This window comes from Trachurus trachurus, assembly GCF_905171665.1.
Source record: "Trachurus trachurus genome assembly, chromosome: 18".
Taxonomy (NCBI): domain Eukaryota; kingdom Metazoa; phylum Chordata; class Actinopteri; order Carangiformes; family Carangidae; genus Trachurus; species Trachurus trachurus.
In genome coordinates, this window is record NC_139909.1 from 14,085,627 (window position 1) to 14,106,827 (window position 21,201).

General features: G+C 42.7%; 1 protein-coding gene across 2 annotated transcripts in view; it reads right to left on the minus strand.

The window, feature by feature from the left end:
* The window catches only part of LOC311002088 (phosphatidylinositol-binding clathrin assembly protein), an 88,885-nt gene extending 70,345 nt beyond the window's left edge, over window positions 1-18,540 (minus strand). For both annotated transcript variants that reach the window (XM_083993310.1, XM_083993309.1), the window contains exon 1: window positions 16,876-18,540. In XM_083993310.1, coding sequence (XP_083849436.1) covers window positions 16,876-17,005 — 130 coding nt within the window. In that variant the 5' untranslated portion in view covers window positions 17,006-18,540. The remainder of the gene's footprint in view (window positions 1-16,875) is intronic.
* Window positions 18,541-21,201: the final 2,661 nt, after the last annotated feature.

Below are 21,201 nucleotides of genomic sequence, written 5' to 3' on the forward strand. Positions count from 1 at the left end.
AGCTTAACTTCAAGACTGACTAACACCTCATCATCCTGCCAGCAATTACCTGCACAACAGCTGCACGAGGAACTTGACCCGGCTAATTGGCGCCGACACATTACAAGATAGTGAAACAACAGAGAAGTGAAGCACTCGTCGTGGGAGAGAATAAAAAAAATGCATAACGTGATGTCAAATGTCTGAACTCGCTACAAGAACACTTTCAACGCTCCAGTCTAGAGGTCTTAGTGGGGGCTTGAATGTACTGTATGGATATAATTGGTCTGCCGTGCGCCGTCTCCATCTGCGCTAACTTAATGGCACCCGGGTGGAGAAGCAGTGGCACCAACTGTTAATCTCAGAGTGAGTGGGAAGTGGAAACATGCATTTATTTGCATATTTTTCTTACAGTTTTTTTCTTCTTTTTTTGGGGGATAATCCGGTTAAAATTTGCACCAAATTTGGATAAAAACATAACTTGTTATAATCTGATCACAATTGATTGATTTTAATGGCCCTTTTTTGAGTTTTAGAAATTGTAAATTAGAATTCCAACATTTCATATTTCATTTGGTCTGTGATTAGTTGGTTTATACGTAGTTTGGAACAAAATACGTTTTTCTGATTATTTTTGTTGAGAGAAAGGTGAGAAGATTGATACCTCACATGTTGTGTGTTAATGATGCTATAGCTAGCACTTGTCTAGCTTAGCTTAGCATAAAGCTGCTAGCCTGGCTATCTGTTCCCTTGTGGCAAACTAAACATCTTTGAGTTATAAAATATATATAAAATTAAAAGCAATTAATGTCAACTTTTCTGACTTTGTACAGACAATTTGTCTGCTGAAAATTTGGCGATGAAGGGTTTAGTTCACAGTCAGAAGAAAACAAGTGATTGCTAATTAAAGCTACCTCAGATTTTAATTGTGTGGAATCAGAAATCAGGCTTTTTCCATCAGTATATTAATGATGAAATGATTAATAAATAAGGAAGTTATGACCTTTGGTATATGGATTGGAGATGATGGTTCCCTGTTATGAAAGCCATCTTGGATGCCTACTGCAACCTGCTGCCTCTGCAACATGGACCCGAACAATAGCGTCATTTTCAGATGCATCTCTACTGTCTGTGACTTCGCCCCCCCCCTTACACTTCCTCATCTGTTTATCTGCCACCTCCAGGAGATAGTTACTGCTTTATACCAGAAGTCAACAGCGTGACTACCGAGGTAAAACACTCACATAAACACACGTGGGAGGAAAAGACTGCTGAGTAAATATGATCTCATTCCCAACAGTGACCTTCTCTGTTCCCGGTGGATCTGAGCGCCATTGTTACTCGTCATCTGTTGACCTCCGTGGCCTTTGATTGAACCACAATAGTCCGGAGACTTCCTGGTACCAAGGGACCAATGTGACAGCTGGTGAAACTGGGAACGGTGATCCGATGAGCGAGCGCGAGCACACCGGGGAGCGATTCAATAAACCAAGACGGCTTTTTATCAGTTTTGCTTGTACATGACTGCTGTGTCTGTGAGGTTATTTTGTCAGCTGTGTGAGGAAGCATCGACAAACCTGAACTTGAGATGTATGTGTGTGTGTGTGATGGAGAAAGCAGGTGGTCAGATCAAGCAGTGGAGGAGGAGACAGAGATCACATCTGGCCCAGCTGGCTACCTCCTATCTGTGCTCTCCTGTCGTCTCTTCATCCACCTTTAAGTCCCCCTATATCCACCTGCTCCCAGGCAACACACACACACACTCAAACACAATCTCCTGATTCTCTATCCACTTTTATCTCATGCTTCATCTCCTCTGATCTGCAGACAAATTTGCTTCCTGACTCTATTTCTACATCTCTGTTTGGTGCATGTTTGCAGTTTTTCTGCCACTACTAAAAGCACATTGACTAATTACCTGCTCACACTTGCATTTTCTCTCTCTGGTTGTGACTTTAAACCTCCTCTTCCTCCCTCTTTTCCCTCCCTCTGCTATATTTATTCTATTTCAGCCACACAGGATCAATTGCCACGTTACTAAAAGACACAAAGACGCCAAAAATGGCTAAAGAATCCCAACAATCCTCAAGTACTAACAGAGTTTCCTCTGCAGTCAAAACCACAAAAACTCATTATTGCTATTGATGGAAACCACCATTATTTGGTGTATTCTCTCCCAGTCAAAGTCAATTTAATTCTGCTGCTATTTTGGCAGTTAGGTTAAGTACAGGGTTTTTAATGATTGATTAAAGGCCTTTAACAATTGTTGTACCCTTTGTTGAATGCCCACTCCCATTATCACAATTATTTTAGTTAAAATACAAGCTTTATGTAGCCTATTTATTAATGGTTAATTTCAACTAATAGTTGTTTAGAAATTGCTTAAAATTTGAAACCGTATCATATTTACGGTAAAGATTGGTTAAGCCTGGTGTTTTAATGTTTTTAAAGCCTGTTACCAGTTGATACTGACCCCACTGTGTTTCTATCACTGGACCGGGTTTCACATTGAGTCTTGACGGCAAGATTTGGAAAGTGGGATTTAGATAATTCACCAAAGCCTCCTGGTGGGATAGAACCCGGTGTGGATTAACCCTAAATAACAGACCCGCAATCAGCTTCCCAATCCTATCTTAACATCTTTTAAAACCCTGGTCAGACACAAAGGGACATCAGTGCCTTGCCTTGTGCGCTCAACACAGTCCAGCCTCTCCACAGTTAAGTCCCTTTGGGGACCACCAAGGGCAGGTCATGTTAACATAGCTGGAATTCCTACAGGAGAGGCCATGCAGAGAATCTATCTACCAATCTTGACACAGCTCTTGGTCCAAATACTTTGACAGGACACATGACTGTCGATGTAATCGCTGAACTTGTGACCTTCCTGAAAAAGATTCTATTATTACCTGCCACCGATAAGGACGCCCTAGTAGTGTCTACAAGCAAAGGCGACACATCGGGAACAAAAACAAAGATCTCACATTTCCTTCCACTGTTTGTTTATGTTGTTTTTTTTCCAGCCCGTACCTTTTATAGATGTGATTTAGATTTACTACGAGATAGCTCACCACCTGGACTCAGAGCAATCCTTTAAAATGTTACATCTACACGACTCCAGACTCAAACCTTTAGGTGCCCATTTTACAAATCTTGTGTTCCTGTGGCGAAATCTTGTGTTGAAACTCACCCTTCGATATTTGCTAAACTTTGCTGAGTTTGAAGGTCTCTAGAGCAAATAAACCAGCCTGTCAATGCTAGATCTAGATCTCTTTAGTGCTTGTTTTCACAACAGCAGCTGAAATAATTATTCATTCATTAGTTGGGCGACAGAGTTTCAGTTGTTTGATCTAGCTCCTCAAATGTAAGGGTTTGATGCTTTTCTTTGCCCTTTGAAGCAATGAACTGATCATATGTGGGTTTTGAACTGCAGTATGGTGATATAAGAGGCTACAAAGAAGAGGTTTTGTCCAATCGCAAGACCTTGTCCCTGCAGGATCATTGAGAAGCAGACTGAACTCCACAGAAGATTCCTTACAGACCTCATGGCCATTATGTTTCCCTCTTACTACGGGGGTCAGAGGTCAAGCACACTCCAGAACACCTCTCTGGCTGGTGGTACTTCGATGTCTCAAGGACTTTTCCACGGAAAGCTTGAATGTTCCTTGTCTAGCCGAAGGACAATATTCAGAACTGCTCAGCCACCACCTGCGGTTCAAATTGCTCCACAGGGAATTGAGATTATCAAGGTTTAACAACACCGCTAACTGAACAAGGGTACCGCCGCAGAGTTGACTGACCTTCAACACAGGTACTGAGTAACAGGAGGGGTTGGGTGTTGGGGGGATGAGGTGGGGTGGGGGGGTCATACACACTAACAGACACCATACAGATGAAAAGCCAGACACAAGAGCGCGGCCCCCAATCTGTTAAAGATTAACGCTCGGCAGTATCAGCACCTTGTCTGGCTTGTACTGGTTACCCCCCCCCCCCCCCCCCAATCCGTCTGTCTCTCTGCAGAAATGGTTCGTCTTAAAGAGGATTCCCTGTTCACCCCTCCCTTCTTCTTTCTTCCCTTCTCAAATCCGCCTGATAAGAGGAGGCGAGAGGTGTGAAGAATTGTAAGAGAATTGCTAAATTTGAGAAAACATCTTCTCTCTTCCCCTTTTTTTTGTGGGGGGGTGGAGGTGGGGGGCTTTACAATCGCAGTAAGCCAGCATGTTTTGTTTTTTTTAAACCTTCAACAGCAGCTTTTGTAAATGTGATAGGAAGAGTGGATGAAAATATGAAAATGCTGTTTCTTGTTTTCTAGTGTTGACAGGGAGGAACAAAACCGTTCCTACGTCTACAAAGACTTGCCGACATCTTCTGTTCTCTCTGATTCTCTTCTTTACTGCCAACATAGCCAATCACACTACAGAGGTTACATCTGTATTCGTGTTCATGCTGTCAAATGAGTTCTCACGAATAAAATGCTGATTTGACTTAAGTGCAGCAGGTGCAGATGAAGCTACTGCTTTCCTTTGGTTAACAGGTAGCATTTCTGAGCTACCAACCACAGTCTTTTAATGATAATGTCAACTAAAAGTGACACCTTAATTGTGTTTTGTAAAAAAAGACACAATAAGTCATCATGAGCTGTGTTGCATCTGAAGACTTCTACGTCTAAGCAGTGCCATTTCAAAGGGCTCTTTCAAATGCAGCCAAGAAATGGGTCCTTTCGTTTCCTGGGCAACAAAATCTTTAACAGGTAGATCCATCATGGACCAACTCATCCCAACATTCATAGCACCGTCTGCATTGATAATAACTTGGCAGCAGACGATGCCAACCAAAAGCCAGAGGATTTCACCTTGAAATCAAAGTGTTGGGTTTCAGCTCATTCTCCTCAACAACAAATGGTACAACAGTAAAACCACGAGCCTGTTGTAAAAGTTGCCAGGCGACGGGAGCATTGCTTTGTGATGCAATGGTAACAGCAGTAGATGCAAGGCCTTCACGGTCTACAATGAGCCTCGCTTTCATGAACAAGGTCCTCTGAATGTTGCTGGACCTGCAACGGGACACAAGTTGAGACATTTTGATGTTCAATGCAGACTTGGCCTGTCGCTGTAAACACGTACAACAACTTTTAGACCATTAAAAGTGATTTGATTGAGTGTCTACATGCTACAGCAGAGCAACTGCTCTACAGGATGCTTTAATGAGCTTCTATCAAATCAGCTTTTTATTCTTGCTGTTGATCTGCCAGTTGTTTGCAAACAGTAACAAGAAAATGTGTCAAAACCAACTGTTGAGTTGCATGTTCAGCTAAAAGAAAGTAAGACAGACCCAGATTGTGTCTGTCATGCTAAGAAGAGATGAGTTTATAAAAGTCTTCACCTCTAGTTAAGAAGGGATCTGTGCTTACTGTCATGTTATTTCACATGTGAACGAAGGATCCCGAGCAGCGAGGAAAACAGGCTTTAAACTGGGAATGGACAAACAGCACTGGTCTCAGATCAGCGTTGAGTGTCTGCCAGAACTCTTTGAGTTTTGGCATCAGAATTTGTAAACAGAGAGAAAAAGGAGGATCAGCGCAGGAGTTAGGTGGCAGACAGGGAGGAAGGATGGGAGGAGGGATGGGAGGATGAGCCAGGAAGTGAGGGAGGAGGAGAGACAGAGAAAGAGGGGGAAATTAAAAAGGGTAGAAAGACAGGGAGTCACTAAAAGTGGATCTATTAATAGACTAGCTGGTTCTATAGCTTTAATTCTCCCCTTGAGGTCTTAAATAAGAGCGATGTCTTTTTTCTGTCCTCGGCTCTTTTAGAAGGAGAGACAGTGGAAAAACAGGAGTAGGGAGACAAAGTCCCTCTCTTCTCCAACTGCACTGTTTTCATGAGGGGATTCTGGAAATCTTGTCAAGTGTATAGGATTGAAGTCTCCGCGCACGCACGTCTCCGAGAGCGTGTCTCCGCGTGAACGTCTTGAGGGAGCGTCTACTGACTTCTGTCAAGGAGAAGAGAGTGACACCGACGGAGAGGATGTGCAGGCAGGCAGGCAGACGTTCACGTACACAGGTAGAGTATGGGAAAGCAAAACAAGCAGTTGAACCCAGCCAAAGGCTCCTGAGAGAACACAGCTAAAAATAAGCCCACATCAGAACGGGACGGGAACACAAGCACTGAATGTTCCCAAACACACGCACACAAACACACACACACACACACAGACAAAGCCTATTTAAAACCATGTGCTATCATTACCTAATACGCTAAATGTGTTTAATAACTGTGCAGTGTTTCCTCGGTATAGCTGGATTTGTGTAGGCGAAAGGGACGAGGGCAAAGATTTCCCTGGAGGAGGACACTTAACACAACCAGTCCAGTGAAGTTTCCCTGGATAAATAAAAGTTAAATAAATCAAACAGCCTAATTCTTAGTATGCTGATGACTGCGCCTCCAGATGCTAAATAATAAATAACAGTCCTACAAGCACACTGGTGTTAGCCCACTTGCAGTAATTTACAGCATAAATTAGCAAAGAGTTAGCTCGAGGCTTATTCTATCATTATTGTTAATGCTCAGAATAATACAAGATTTGGATTAATGCACATGAGAACGCTATATAAATAATTGTTGCTAATTATTCAACCTCACATGTTTAAAATGTTGGATATTAAAAGAAGAAAAGATCAACAACTTAAAGCTGGGTAATTCAATGATTTTTCAAAATGAGTTTGATGAGCTCATCCGAAAAACAAATCAACAACTGCGGTCGCTTGGTTGTTTTAAACCTGCACTAATTGACTTCTGGCAGTCGGTGCAGTAGAATAAGTGGGAAAACACAAGCTTTTAGAGTTGTCACGGTGAATGTGTTTGCAAATAATTGCATATTTACACATACAGCAGACATTGCAACATTAGCATTCATTCAGAGGCATGTTTCTGGCCAACTTTCTTTTTCCTTTTATCTCTCCAACTGCCTGAAAAAAAAAATCTAGGTCTTTCGCTGCCTAATGCTGTGCACTGGCTTTTTACGAACCTTCCCAGTCTGTCAGTTGGTAGGATACAGTGGTTTTATTAAAGCTTTTCCCACTGAAAACAGCTGCCTGTTACAGCAAGATTGTCGAGTGTGGTTGCAAACAAATTAAACTAATTTTTAAAAATGCGAATGAGAAAACCAAAATAATGGAGGTCAATGGATGCCAAAAACATCCCGTGTAGCTGAGCTGGGTGATATTTCTCTGGGGGTTAATCACTATGGACGACCCTTTCACATTAAACATAGTCATCTCATCCACTTCTAATATAAAAATATTGAGCATTTCAGCTTTAATGTCTAATTTCCTAACTACTAACCACATTAAATGTGATACATGAGGTTAATTTGTCATTTACACATCAATATTGATCCCAAGGGAAGAATTATAATTCAGATGTGTTGTATATGGATGATGCTGTCCATAAAAAGTGCAGATTCACCTTTTTTGGTGTACATCAAGTGACAAGTAGCACTGAGGGATAAGAAATGTTTATGAGTGCAAGTAGCTGAAGATGTGATTTAACTTAATTATTGTTGCAATAATAAAAGAGTATTTGAGCCCGTACAGGAAATTAATTACATTGAGCTTCCTGGAATAACGTGATTAATGTAATAAAGTAGTGCCAGCTAATTTAAAGCCAACTAAGGCTTAAAGTAATGTAACAAATATTTTATAGATCCTGAATTATATATGACACCCTCAATAAAAAGCAGACCATTACCGAAGACGCTCGTCATGCAAGTTCCTATTGAATGTGATTCTATGTGAACCGTGTGGTGATATTTGCACACTCAATCACCACTTGAGCGAGCGCGCACGCACCAGATATTACATATTCACCGACTTTGCAGCTTGTAGCATGTTTGCAAACGATTCCATAGAATGAAGTACTCTCTGGAGAAGCAGAACCCACAATATAATTTCTGGCTCTTCCCCTCCCGCCAACACACTCACAGTCTCACACACTCAACACGTGCACTCCCCTGGGCTTCACTTGAAACATGCATATCCAGACAGTCAGCAGTAAGTCTTTTTCCTGCCCGGTAGTCTTAACTGTCCCTATCTCTGCTCTGCAGCAAGGGAGGGGCTCTATCGCTTTGTTTAGATAGCATTAGACTCACCTACAATCACTTAAGACAGAGACTCCCCCACCACGCTCCTAACCAGCTACACCCTGCAGTAGGTCTATCAGGACTGGAATCAATGCAACACAAATAGCAGGAAGTAAGCTGCACTATTTGTATCCTCAAATGTCCTTAAACCACATTTAAACCTGTTCAATTCCCCAACTGTTTTCTCTAGCGGCGTTCAGTCGATGGCAATAAATCACTCCATGTGTGTACACGGTGTAATGAGAGAAAAGAAGAGTAAAGAACAGAAAGGCACAGAGCGACAGTGTGCGAGGGACGCTAATTATGGGGAGAATTACACATTCAACAGCGAGTGTGACAATCACTGATGTTGTATGGAAATTTAAAATCCTCAACACTTTTTGAAGGAACAAAAAAAATAACTATGAAGATACTGAAGCTATTGTGGCGAAATCTTTCATGTTTTCAAAAAAAAGGGGACAAAACGGGTTTTGGAAAAGTTTGTGTAAACTGTCTCCTCTTCAGCATCTCAGGAGCACATATCAGTTCATCCTATAAAGTCTGATACAAAACGCCTTATCCCTTTACAACATTTAACATTGGCTGAACTCAAGGTGGCATAACATGACAAGTTGAGGTTAGCTTAACAAGCTTGCGATCGAAGCCTGTGCGCCTACCTCGCTAATATTAGCACCGATTACGACAGGATGTTAATTTTCATTCACGTTAAAGTAACACCTGCTGAGGTGTTGGCAGCTCCAAAACATATTATAAGGACAAACTTTAGCTATCATTAGCAGCGTCCCTGTGATGGGTCCACTTGTGGTGATCGCAGACAAACAGTTGGGGGTCTTCTGCAAAGAAAACTTGTAGATGAATCAATCAATTGTCAGTGAAAAGAACACTTTCTGGCATCTTTTTTTGAAAGGCAAAAATGCTGGTTCTGGCATTTCAAATGTGACGATTTGCTCAATGACGAAAATAATTGGTAGTTGCAGCCCTAGTTCTACGGCATCAGCAGTACTCTACCCTATGATTTGACTTGTTTCAGTATCTTTGAGTTACTGAGCGGTATCAGCCTGGCCGTAATAGTAAACTTTATACCAACACATATTCTTAAAACGTTAAAGTGACTTGTGTAACATATTTGGTAAAAGAGAAATGTTTGTATAGTAACAGTGAAATAATCCCAAAGCATACTCACACCCATACACAAAACAGCTAAGTGCATTCCAACAAACACACCCACATCTAACACACAAAGATCTACATGCACAGTGGACAGATCTGCCAAGGTGACCTAAGAGCTCCTATCTGAAATAGAGCTGTAAAGTTTGAATGAGTACCGACTCACTGGAGGCTAAAACACAAACCACATAAACCTGAGCTCAATAACTTACTGTACACACACTCTTGTCTGCCTCTGTCTCCTGAACTAACCCTGTACACTGTAGCCCACACAGATCCTGTCTAAGTGCTGGTGTGGAGAACTACTCCAGCACCGCATCCATTTGTCATGTAAGTGTAACCTAGTTTTAAGGGTTTGGCTGAAAATGTCTCAACACAATGTGATGTCAAAAGGACATGTGGTACCAGCAGCTCAGCCAGACGATCAAACAAATGTGGCATGCTGTGTTAAGGTACCAAGATTTGGCTGCTATTGACTAGAAAGTGCTCTAAATAGCAGGACAGCCTGACTAAGCAGCTAAAGTCAAGAAGCTGTGGTTAAGACTACTGTGTAAAAATAGCATGAAGGTAGGGTGGTCTAAAACTGCTTGGTCAGGTAAGGACAGCGTGCCATGGTCAGTTTGTCTTTGTCTGGTAAGGGCCTGTTGGGCATCTGCAACGTTTGTTTTGCATGATGTGAAATTCTGCCTCAGTCCGCAAAGTCATTGGCAATGTGAGATAAAACATGCATCATTAATGTTATCTGGCCCTTAACATTCAGCCCTACAATGGATCCAACAGCGAAAGTCTTCTTTCATAAAGCTTTTCAAAAGGTCAACATCAGTAGAAAAATGTCTCTTTTGACCGACTGTGTTGTTCAAGCGTACTAAAACAGGAAGGACACCAACAGGGACATTTGCAATTCAAACTTAACTTAAGATGTATATATACTGTACTACTAGTCAACCATATTAAAAAAGCAAAGGTTATTTTACTTTTTCCAGATGGACACACTCAAAGGTGAGGAGGATTTTTGGGGAGTCTCTTCTAAAGCGTTTAAGGTGTTGTGGGCATTTCTGTCAGATTGTTTGTTTTGCCTCCACTGACGTTGGAAATGTGTTGAGAGGTACACTTTTTTAAAAGCCAGCCAGTGACTTTATTGAGCCTGACAAGATCATTTTCATGACGCGGACATTTTTGCCCATAACTTGGTGAACCTACTTCGGAGGGCTGGTTTGTAACCGATTCATCAGAGCACACAGTTGGTCCCAGTTCAATCATCAGTGAAGTTAATTAACAAATCTGTTATTAAATATCATATGTTGGTAAGTATGACTCCCGAGGTGCATCTAAACAAGACCCACCCTATCCCAAATACAGAATTCTGTCATGTGAACCAATGACGCCAAGAAATAAAGATGAGGGTGTCCAGGGAATTGAAAACACAATCCACAGCTTAAATCAACGACTTAACGTTTTGAATTCCCCACTGTTTCAACCCATACCTCTGACTTGCTTCCTCACCATAGCAACTGCACCCAAGGCTCATGGGTATTATAGTATTAAGACCCGTCTGCTATGTGAAATTACAGACGTTAACATGATTTCCTTGGAACTCAGCTGCAATAATTAAAACGGGTTGACATTAACATAAACCTGTTGGTTACATTATCCGGGATAGCCCCGCGTTTCTGCCCGTCGAGACACTGAGGATAGTATCAAAGGAAAAAATAATACAGATGGCAATACTGACTGGGGAAAGAGCAGTACCTCTCACTTCACAACTCTATTACTTAGTCATATTTCTGCTCGAATGACTTTTGTAATACTTCAGAGGAAAAGGTCCTCTTGTGGATTTTTTTTTCTGAATCATCCTGTCGTGGTTGGCTTCCCCTCAACCTTTCATCTTCCCCCCTCCTCTCATTCGGTCTTCTGAAGACAATGAAGTACACATTTTGGACAGAGGAAGACGGACGGTTTCCAGAGAGGAGGCGTGAAGAAGGCCATCAACAGTACCATCGAGCCTGAACAACGGTCCCTGAACAAAAGCAGGAGTGGGACTGTTGCATCACTTACCAGCCACTTACATTCAGTTCATTCACACTTTCATTTATGTGACTCCAGTGACTCTCACATGACTACCAAGTGCCTCTCATGTGATGTCAAGGTGTGAATCTCTCACAGAGGTTAAGTGCTGGAGAAACTTCCCACCAGTCATTCAGTAGAGTGCTTAAATGCCAAAAGGGTAAAGTAATTCTTCCAGTTGTCTCGTATTTACGATTATTATACCCTTTCAAAGCAAAATTAGCCAGTATAAGCACGTTTTTCTAAACTTGGACAAACCCACTAATGAAAGCCAATTGACCCCTTTTCCATTTCCAGTCATGAGCTGCTAGTCGAAGAGTGCTAAAATGGATCTGTCACATCTCATCCCCAGAGATGCTCCTACAAAAGTGTTGCGTCAATCTGTGATGGTGTTCTTAAAACTTATGAAGTTGCACTCACTTTTTCATCCCTGTGCACATCCCTGAGTAGTCCTGGTGTTTCTGATTTAAGATTCATCGATTGGATTGATCTGTACTGCAGAGTCATCCCATTTCCATCGCTCACTAAAGTCTGATGCTTGCAGGACGTAGTGGGTTTTCTGACCAGTGGAACAGGGGCTTTAGGAATTCCATGACCTGGATTACTGTGAAAATTCCTTAAGTTTCATTCTCTACTCCTACAAAACGCTCCACAAACACTCAGTTCAACTGCATGGACAGAAGCTGTAAAAACAGCTCCATTAGTGTGCCTGCAGCCGATTTCACCATCCAACTTCCCCCTGTCAACTGGAGTCCATTTAATACAAGCCATTTGGCTGGTTTGCTGCCATGACAACACAGTGCCAGTAAACGGGGGAGAACAAGACTTGAGCTTAAATGTCACAACTTCTCCCTAACATCTGTAAGATGGTGAAACGATCAACGTTGCAACGATGCCAAAGTGGAGAGAAGTGGCCCCCAACTGTGCTTGTGCGCGTGCATGCCCTGGCAATCACTTGACTGCTTATGGAGGATGGATTAAACACACAATATCTTTCCCTTTGACAAACTGCGAGCAGGTGTGTGTGTGTGCAGCCCCAGACATATTCCAACACTGTTTGACCTTCCCTCATTGATTTTTATGATAATAATCTCCATAAATAGAAGGGCTTTTCACAACTGATGGGAAGGTCTCCTCATTTTTGCCACTGACTCACAAGCCCGGGTTAATTGAGGTGGACAGTCCCAATCATGACACTAAATAGGCTTTAAAGCGGCACTTATTTTCGCCAGTGGTGCGTGAATGTCACGGCCGCGAGAGCTAACAGCAGCCGCCCCCTACCCCCACCCCTCAGAAACCCTTTGCACACTCACTGCTGGCACCGCTGAAAGAGTTCTGCCAGGGTTATTCGGTTATTAGGTCTAGATGCAAATACGCCGGTGAAATCATTCACAGCCTGCTGTCAGACAGTCACAGCTGCTTGCAGTGAATTTGTGCCAAAGGAAGGGGGGAGGCGTGATGGTTGTGTGTGTTTATGCGAGTGTGTATTAGGGACAGGGGCTCTGACTGTGTGAAGAATAGATATTTTAAGAAAAACAAACAGCGACAACATCATTTAACCTAGGTTTTTTGCTTCATAGTCAGGTTTCCCCAGATTTCCTCCTGCCCCTTGATAAATAGCTCTGCAGGTGTAAATTTCACAAACTGGTGGACTTGTTAGGTGACTCACAAGCTAGCTAGCTGGCTGGCAGGCCATGCTGCCAACTGCCCCCTTGCCTTCCTAGGCCCCGCTCAGACCTCTAGCATCTTGTTTCCAGATGTATCTAGACGGTGCCAATATTGCGCTGAATTGGACTGCAGCTTGTTCCTGGCTCCTGAATGCATCTTAAATGTGTCTGGAGTAACAACTTCTGATTAGATTTCACCTCTCTTCATCATATCTGACGCGTGGCGACAAGTTTACGCCCAGACGCGCTGTTGCAGACTGTGGCTGTTATTAGGTGACTCACCATGGGAGCAGACATCAAAACCTTGTAAGCATTACAGCCTTTGGCAGTGGAGAATCAACTTCACACCATGACCAGGATTCTGACTGGCTGGACAGTGTGGATGTGGCCGTGAACCACATCAGTGTTTCAGTATAGGTAAAGGTCAACTTATTAGCCAACGATTTCGGTCGGAGCTAGGGTTATTTGTCTAACGATTACAGACGATAACAATGATACCTTCATGTTAAGAAGCTCGACATCGTTTACTACAATTGGGTACAAATAACTTGTTGGGTAATATCCCCTTATACGTCATTGAGGTTTGTGGTGCTATTCATCAGGCTATGCCCACACTACATTTTCGTTTTAAAATGCATCTCTTTTGCGCCATTTTAGTCTAGTGTTTGCAAGCACTGAAAATCTAGATGCTTGGACCAGTTTTAGATTTAGAAATCTCCGGTGTTAAATTGTTGTCTGGACGGCTGAAAACAGGGACCTTTAAAAGGGGATGACATTCCTTGATTGGGTCTTAGGCTCGACAACCAGTGCTGAATATAACATGATAATGAACTCCGAGCCAAAGTGATCTTGTTGTCTTTGCTAGCAGCTGTTAAGGAGTTACATTCTGCATTTAAATGCTCCAACTGTCTTTGCTGCTTATTGTTCGTTGTATTTTTTTTTTTTTTGGAACAAATTAACTGTACAGTAGACAACCTGCTTCCTGTGTAGTAGTCTCAGTCAGGGACATACTTCCCATATCAGGACCTCTTGCGTTACTCAGAGAGTTGGATGCATTACATTCCTGTCAATTTTAACCTGTTATTCAGCAGTGGGTTGTCTCTTTAAAAAGGTACTGGTGTCTTCTGTCATTTCAGGCTTGTACCGCAGCAAAACTAACATTTAAATGTTATATTTCCACGACTGGCTGCTCTGCTGAGATTTTCTTCCTCCTGGACCTTCACTTGAGCCTGCTGCCCTCATTGTGGCTGTCCAGGGAAGTCTGTGGAAAATGTTCTGACTTAAATGTTCATTTTGGCCAGGAGGAATTATTTAACTGGACAGATTGAAGATATCAGCAAGATCATGAAAAAACAGGTAATGGTTTTTTGTTTTTTAAGTTTCGGGCCAGTGAAAGATAAGTTAAATATAAGGTAAAGAAAACTAGGTCAATCAACTGATATTCAGAAACAAGACCTTTCTCTAGTTCTTGCATTAAAGGGGTTTTGTTGCTTGTCTGACTTTGGTCGAACACAAGAACAAAAGAAATGTGAACTTGTCACCTTGAATTCTTGGAAGTTTTTCTTTCACCTTTTTCGATTCATAATGTAAATGATTAATGAAAATAAAACAAAAAACAAAGTCAAATCAATAATGAGAGCAAACATCTGTCACAGTCCTTGGTTTGAGGTTTGCGTAGGGAACATTGATGTGGCCGTGGAGGCTAATGACACATTAGCATTTGAGTGGTATGATGATTGCCAAGGTTGAGTTTTATTAAGTGTGACTGAATGGCTGGTGAACTTGCTTACCTGGCTGCATGCAAGTGTGCAGTACTACACAGGATGGTTAGATCAGCTGGCTGGCCACCGATCATACTGCGTGGTGATCGAACATGCCACCAGCCCGCCAGGCTTGCTAACCTACCGACTTACAAATTGACTACCTGCCTGGCTGGATGACAACCTAACCTATAACCTACCTTTACCTCCTCCCTTTCCGATTCTTCATGCTACCAACAACACAATGAAACCGACAGCGTGACAACCACTTGATTTTAAACCCTCTTGGCAGGAATCATCAAAACGGGCAAAGAACATGGCAATCGGGGGCCTTTCCCTTCATGCAATGCACCACTCGCTGTCTGCTTCCCCCTACGGCACAGAGGTTGTTGCTCTCACAAAGAAATCAATAGCCCACAATGATTAAGCTCGACGTGGCGTATTGGCTGTAAAGGTCTGGCCAAGTTCACAAAGGAGCGGAGACAATACATGACTTTTGTTGAACGTCAGCAGCTGAGTCTTCCGAGCGAGGAGGAGGAAGAAGAGGAGGAAGGAGGAGGAGGAGGAGTTGACGGATGCGAGGCAGCTGAGCCGGAGCATCAATCAAAACATCTGCATCTCACGCCGACAGAGGCGGAAACAGAACTTCAGCACATTTAGTCCCAGGCATGTCTAACACAAGCTCCGGCATTATGCATATCTCCCTTGTGTGACTCATGCCTTCTTTCTTATTTCTTTTTTTCTTTTAAGTGTTCCCTGTTTCATTCATTCCCCTCTTTTGTGTTGTCTCACTTGCATTGCTGCCACCTTCAACGTGACTCACTTTCACTTCAGTGGGCTTTGCTGGCAGCAACACCACACAATAATCCACTCCTCATTATGAAATCAATGTGTGAAAATCAGGACACAGTCGAATAAAAGGAAAGATATATAAAACTAGAAGAATATTAGGTGTATACTACATCCTGCTTTCCACTGGTTGAGCGTATGGCACAAGAAATTGTGATTTTTGTGTGATTGTGAGGTTTATTTTCTATTTGTCTGCCTCCTGAACGACCTGTTCTCTGTTGCTTTTGTCTCTTGTTTATATTTTATTTGTTCTATCCCTCTGTGCCTTGAAGTGTGAACAACAAGAACCTGCTGTAAGAGTTTTGTAATCCAGCCATACCCGGTGGCACAGGCTGTCGTTTATGTAAAATGAATGAATGAATGCATTGGGAAGTAAACAGCTGATAGGGTAGAATCACCTCACCGCGACAAAGTTTCTTCCTTCCTGGTTCTGTTTTTAACGTCATTCGAATTAGTGGAGGAGCGATTAGTTGCTTAATGGCCGAGTCAATCAACACAGTTCATTACCAACCGTTTTGAAGATGCACTTATAACGCAAGTCGTTCATCAAGCAATAAGGTGAGGGTTTCTAGCTCTTCGCTGTGTGTAATAATATGGTTTGGACTGTTGTGCTGCTAATCGTCCTGTTTCCACATCCTGTAACGTTACGACCTGGAGCCTGTGTGTTGTAATAAATGACATTAAACTGAATAAGTCTCTTTGGTCGATTAAAACAAGCTGTTTAGAAACATCACCTTGGGTCCAAGACACTGTGATGAGCAGTTTCAATTATGAAACCAATCATTGGCCATTCTTCGCCATTGGTGTTTTGCAGCATCTTAGTGTGTTTTCAACTCTAAACAATTGATTGAATATAACATGATCTACAGATGAATCAATGATGAAAATAAACATGAGTTGATGAGCTGTGGGTGAATACTTCAAGGTTGCTCTGGCAATTTAGACATCTCACAGGAGGTAGCCTACCTGTCAATTATAGATCAATAGATTGATCTGTAATTGACTCCAGCAGCATCACTGGTCTGGTGGGTCTGTCACGTTTTAAAAAAGACAGTGGTGGAGCAGGTTATAGATGTATAATCCTGAACCAGGTGGAGTGAAGGAATGTGTGCATCTCAGATCCCAGCCCCATCAGCCCACAGCTACAGTATGTCTGCCACTGAAGCCCTGCAGCTGGCTGACAACACACACACACACACATATGTACAGCCACACACACACACACACACACACACACACACATACAGGATACTCACAGTCAAGGTGTTTCTTTTTGGGTCCGCTCACTTCATGTGTGGTGGCTTTGCACACAGCCTTGCTGATAGCCGACCCGGTCATGCTGTGCTGCGCTGCAGCGATCCGATCCGTGATAGATTGGCCCGACATTGCTTCTATTCCTCTCTCTCTCTCTCCTTCTTTCTTTCTTTCTTTCTTTCTATCTATCCGTCTCTCTTTCTCTGTCTCTCACTGCTTTTTTCCCCCCAATCAGCTAAAATAGCACGATAACGATCCGATCAATGGATCAACTCCCCGCGGGACACAACTCAACGTGACTTCACTGTCAAGCGGAGGTAAAGGGTTGCGATCAGATCAGACACCCCACTGTTGTTGATGTTGAGTTATTTTTCCTTATCCAGGTGCGTATGCGTATATATATATTTATATATATATATAAAACCAGCAGTAATGTCAGATCACTGTCGGCATATACAAGAAGAAGAAGAAGAAAACACTACTGCAGGTATAAGAATTTCTGCTTTCTGACTTTACACAACCTGCAGCTTTAATTTTGTATTTCAACTGTTTGGCAACTATCTATCTAGTATAAACAAAAAAACACGACGACGACGACACTAATCCGAGCTAGTGTGTGTGTTAGCTAATGTTTCCGCTGCAGTAAAGAGTCCCACTGTGGATTTTGTAAACACTTGAAATTATTACTTTCTGGCCACAAATAAACATAAACATAGCTAACTGGCTGTGGTTTGTAACCCCCGGACGATTTGTTTTTGGGAGAGAGAGAGAGAGAGAAAAGTGTCCACCTTGGTATGGGTAGTGAGAAAAAAAAAAGAAAAATAATTATAATCCGTATGAAATCACAGCTTGGAGAAACATCAACAGGAATCTCAACAATCCAGGGAAAAAAAGGAGGAAAAAAATCGAGTTCCTCGTCCACGTCAACTTGTTTGTTAGCTCGGGCTGCTGTTTTTTTTTGTTTTTTTTAGCTATCACTGGTCGCTCGGTAAAGTGTGTGTTAAACCCCGACTCGGGTGTAAAAAGTCCTTCACAACAGAGCAGCACATTGTTTGAAGTTTACACGGGGGCACTGTGAAGCTGACAGCCGGGACAGGTGCGGTTTCTCCCGGCGAGAAGAGCTGCGAGGGAGCGGCGGCGGCGGCGGCAGCAGCAGCAGCGGCGGCGGTGGTGGGTGTTAGCCGAGCAGCTAGCACGGTAAGAGTCAACCAACCAACCAACCAACCAGCCGAGTGGAGCCGAGCGGAGCCGAGCGGAGCCGAATGGAGCCGAGTCGAGCCGAGCCAGAGAGCGGGCGAGTGTCTGTAGTGTGACCGAGGAGGAGCAGAGCCGGCGGAACCGCTAAGTTAAAAAAGAAAAAAAAAAAAATGACAGCTCCCTGAGCTCGGTTGTTTCCTGTCGCGGTTCCTCCGGGGCTCAGCAGCAGCAGCAGCAGCAGCAGCAGCAGTCTGTCCTTCGGCTGCCGACTCACTCCACACACACAAACACACACTACACAAACACACACACACACACACCACCGGCTTCGGTTTCCGTTTCCCGTTTCCTCTTCTTCCCTCGACAGTCCCGTCCTCCTCTCTCCTGTGCCGCTGTCTGGAAAAGTCTCGCCAGTGGTTTCTCTCTCGTAACGGACTGGACCGGGCTACTGACTGACTGACTGTCCGTTGGTTCTCTACCGGACAAAATGGCAGCGTAAAAAATCAGCTGATCTCACAACCGTGCTGCGTTCAGGCGCCTAGCGCTGGCTCGGAATTTAGACAACCCAATTCTTTTCTCTTTTCTTTTCTTTTTTGACTCCTCCACTGTTGGTTTGTTTGGTAACACTTTACTTGAAGGTATCGTCATAAGAGTGACATGACACTGTCCTAAGACTGACATGACACGGTCATGAACGTGTCAATGTCATAACGTTGTCATTAAGTGTCATTCGGTATTTGTTGGGTTAGGTTTAGGGTTATAATAATAATAATAATAATACATTTTATTTATAAGCTCTTTTCCAAAAGCTCAAAGACACTTTAGGCTACATACAATAAATGCAGTTAAGAACACAAGACATTCAATTAAAAGCAGCAAAGAAAGTATAAAACATAGAAAACAATATAAAACACACACAGAAATTATGTATTAAAAGCTGATTAAAAAAGGTGTGTTTTTAACATGGTCTTGAAAGTTGGGAGGTGAGTGCACGTGCGGATGGGTTTGGGGAGTGAGTTCCAGAGGGAGGGGGCAGTGATGGAGAAGGCTCTGTCCCCCCAGGTTCGGTTAGGGTTAGGGTTAACCGAATGACACTTAATGACAATGTTATGACATTGGCATAATGTTTATGACACGTTCATGACTGTGTCATGTCAGTCTTATGACAGTGTTATGTCACTCTTATGACGATACCTTAAAGTAAAGTGTTACCGTTTGTTTTTTGTTTTTTCTCTTGTTTTTGTCTTTGAAGACGTTTCGCCCCTTAGGCTATCTAAAAGTTGCTTCATCAGTTTGTGTAGAAAACAAAAACTCAATCCTGTTGCCTAGAGATGCCTGCTTTGACCTGAACGAATGAGAATTTGCACAGTTTCTTGTTTGTCTTTCTGTTTAAACTGCTCGTTGAGTTGATGATTAAAGTAAAGTGACAACAATTATGACCATGAACCAAGCAAAAGTTGATATTGATATTTTATTTTCATATATTGTGTGGTATCGTTTTAAATCGAATAGCCTATATTTAGATCTTAGACCCAGTATTGACACATAGAGGATATGGCACTGAATTTTAAAATAAAAATTTCATTTCAAAGATTAACTAAATATCCGGGCTAATGCATTAGTTTGTTATATCAGTTTGTATCACAATTTAACAACTGTCGCCTATTGCTGGGGGGTTATGGTGTATTGAGGGTGTGTCTGAGTTTCACTTGACCTTGGATAACCCTGGGGTTACATTTTTTTAATGCCTGCATTAACGTGAAGGTTAGATTACCTAAACTTTCTATGCATGGGCAAATATCTATAGTTTTAAATGTCACTTTACAACTAGTCTCCTTCATGATACAAGTGGGACTGGTGACAGCTCCACAGCAGCACCAGCAAAGAAAAATGTAGTGTTTTTTTTTTTAGAGACTCCTTTAGCTTGAGGATGAGTGTTTGATGATTGATTGCTACATTTCCTACAGCCCTCGAACGCCTCCATAGTCTATTGGCCGAGCCGTGAGGAGTGAGAGTAGACTTTAAGGTGTCACGCTTTAAATTGTAGCGGAATCTGCGAAACAAAATGCATCAAATCTCGCGTCTCTTTTTTTCGTCAAAGGCGAGTTTTATTTTTTGCGACAGCGCGACCACAAACACACGAACACCACACGCGCGCTCCTCCTTTTTTTTATTGACGCATTTTTATTTACTTATTTTTATATATAATTTTTTAATCGTCCGGGCGCGATCCAAGTTTAAGGTGGTATTAAATTATTCCTCAGACACCGTGTCCTTGTTTGACTCCAGACTATATGGAACACGGTGTGCTGAAAAATCAGTGGGAACCCGCTCAGCCCCGGTGGGTATCACACACCGGATCTGAGAGCTGAATAAATCAAATACTTGGCGGCAGTAGACTATTTTTTTTTTCGTCACACATCTTCTCATTGGGTGTAATCAGACACCGAGCTGCTGCTGTCATAAGCGACTGCTATCGATCAGGGCTGCATGCACGGACGGAGGGGTTTCATTTTGTGTTGTGTATAGCCTACTGTAGTTTCAGATGTTCCTATGTATCCTATTTGTATTGGCTGATGACAGTTTCTTGACAGTTTCAGAGATCCAGCTGCAGGTTGCAGTATACTTCCTGCCTGCAAATCCTGCAAAACCGCAGCTGCTTATGACCTTTAATGACCCCTTACTCCTTCTCCTCCTCCTCCTCCTCCTCCTCCTGCCCCACCACCACCACCGGGAGGGACAGGTCTCTCTTCTCCAAGATTGTTGATGATTGATGCCACGAAACTGTCAAGAGCCGATGGTGATGAGCCAGTAAGCAACGTTGGCCAGAACTGATCATCAGCAGCACTTGGAAGCCGAAAGAAGAAGTGTGTTTAAAAGCCGAACTGCCAGCTCCAACTTGTGCTCATCTGGTCTCTATGTACTGTAGTGTGTTGAAAAATGAAATGTGCATGCTGCTGCAGACAAATGGGAAATTTGAAATGCAACCGCAGTTAGGTGGAAGTGGTTAGCGCAGCACGGACCACCTATAAGAGGGACTGGTTTTCATCAACGTCCTCTTTCAAATGGCTCAACAACAACAGCTGCAACACTGAAGATCAACTGTTTTTATGATTAAATATGATTTTTTT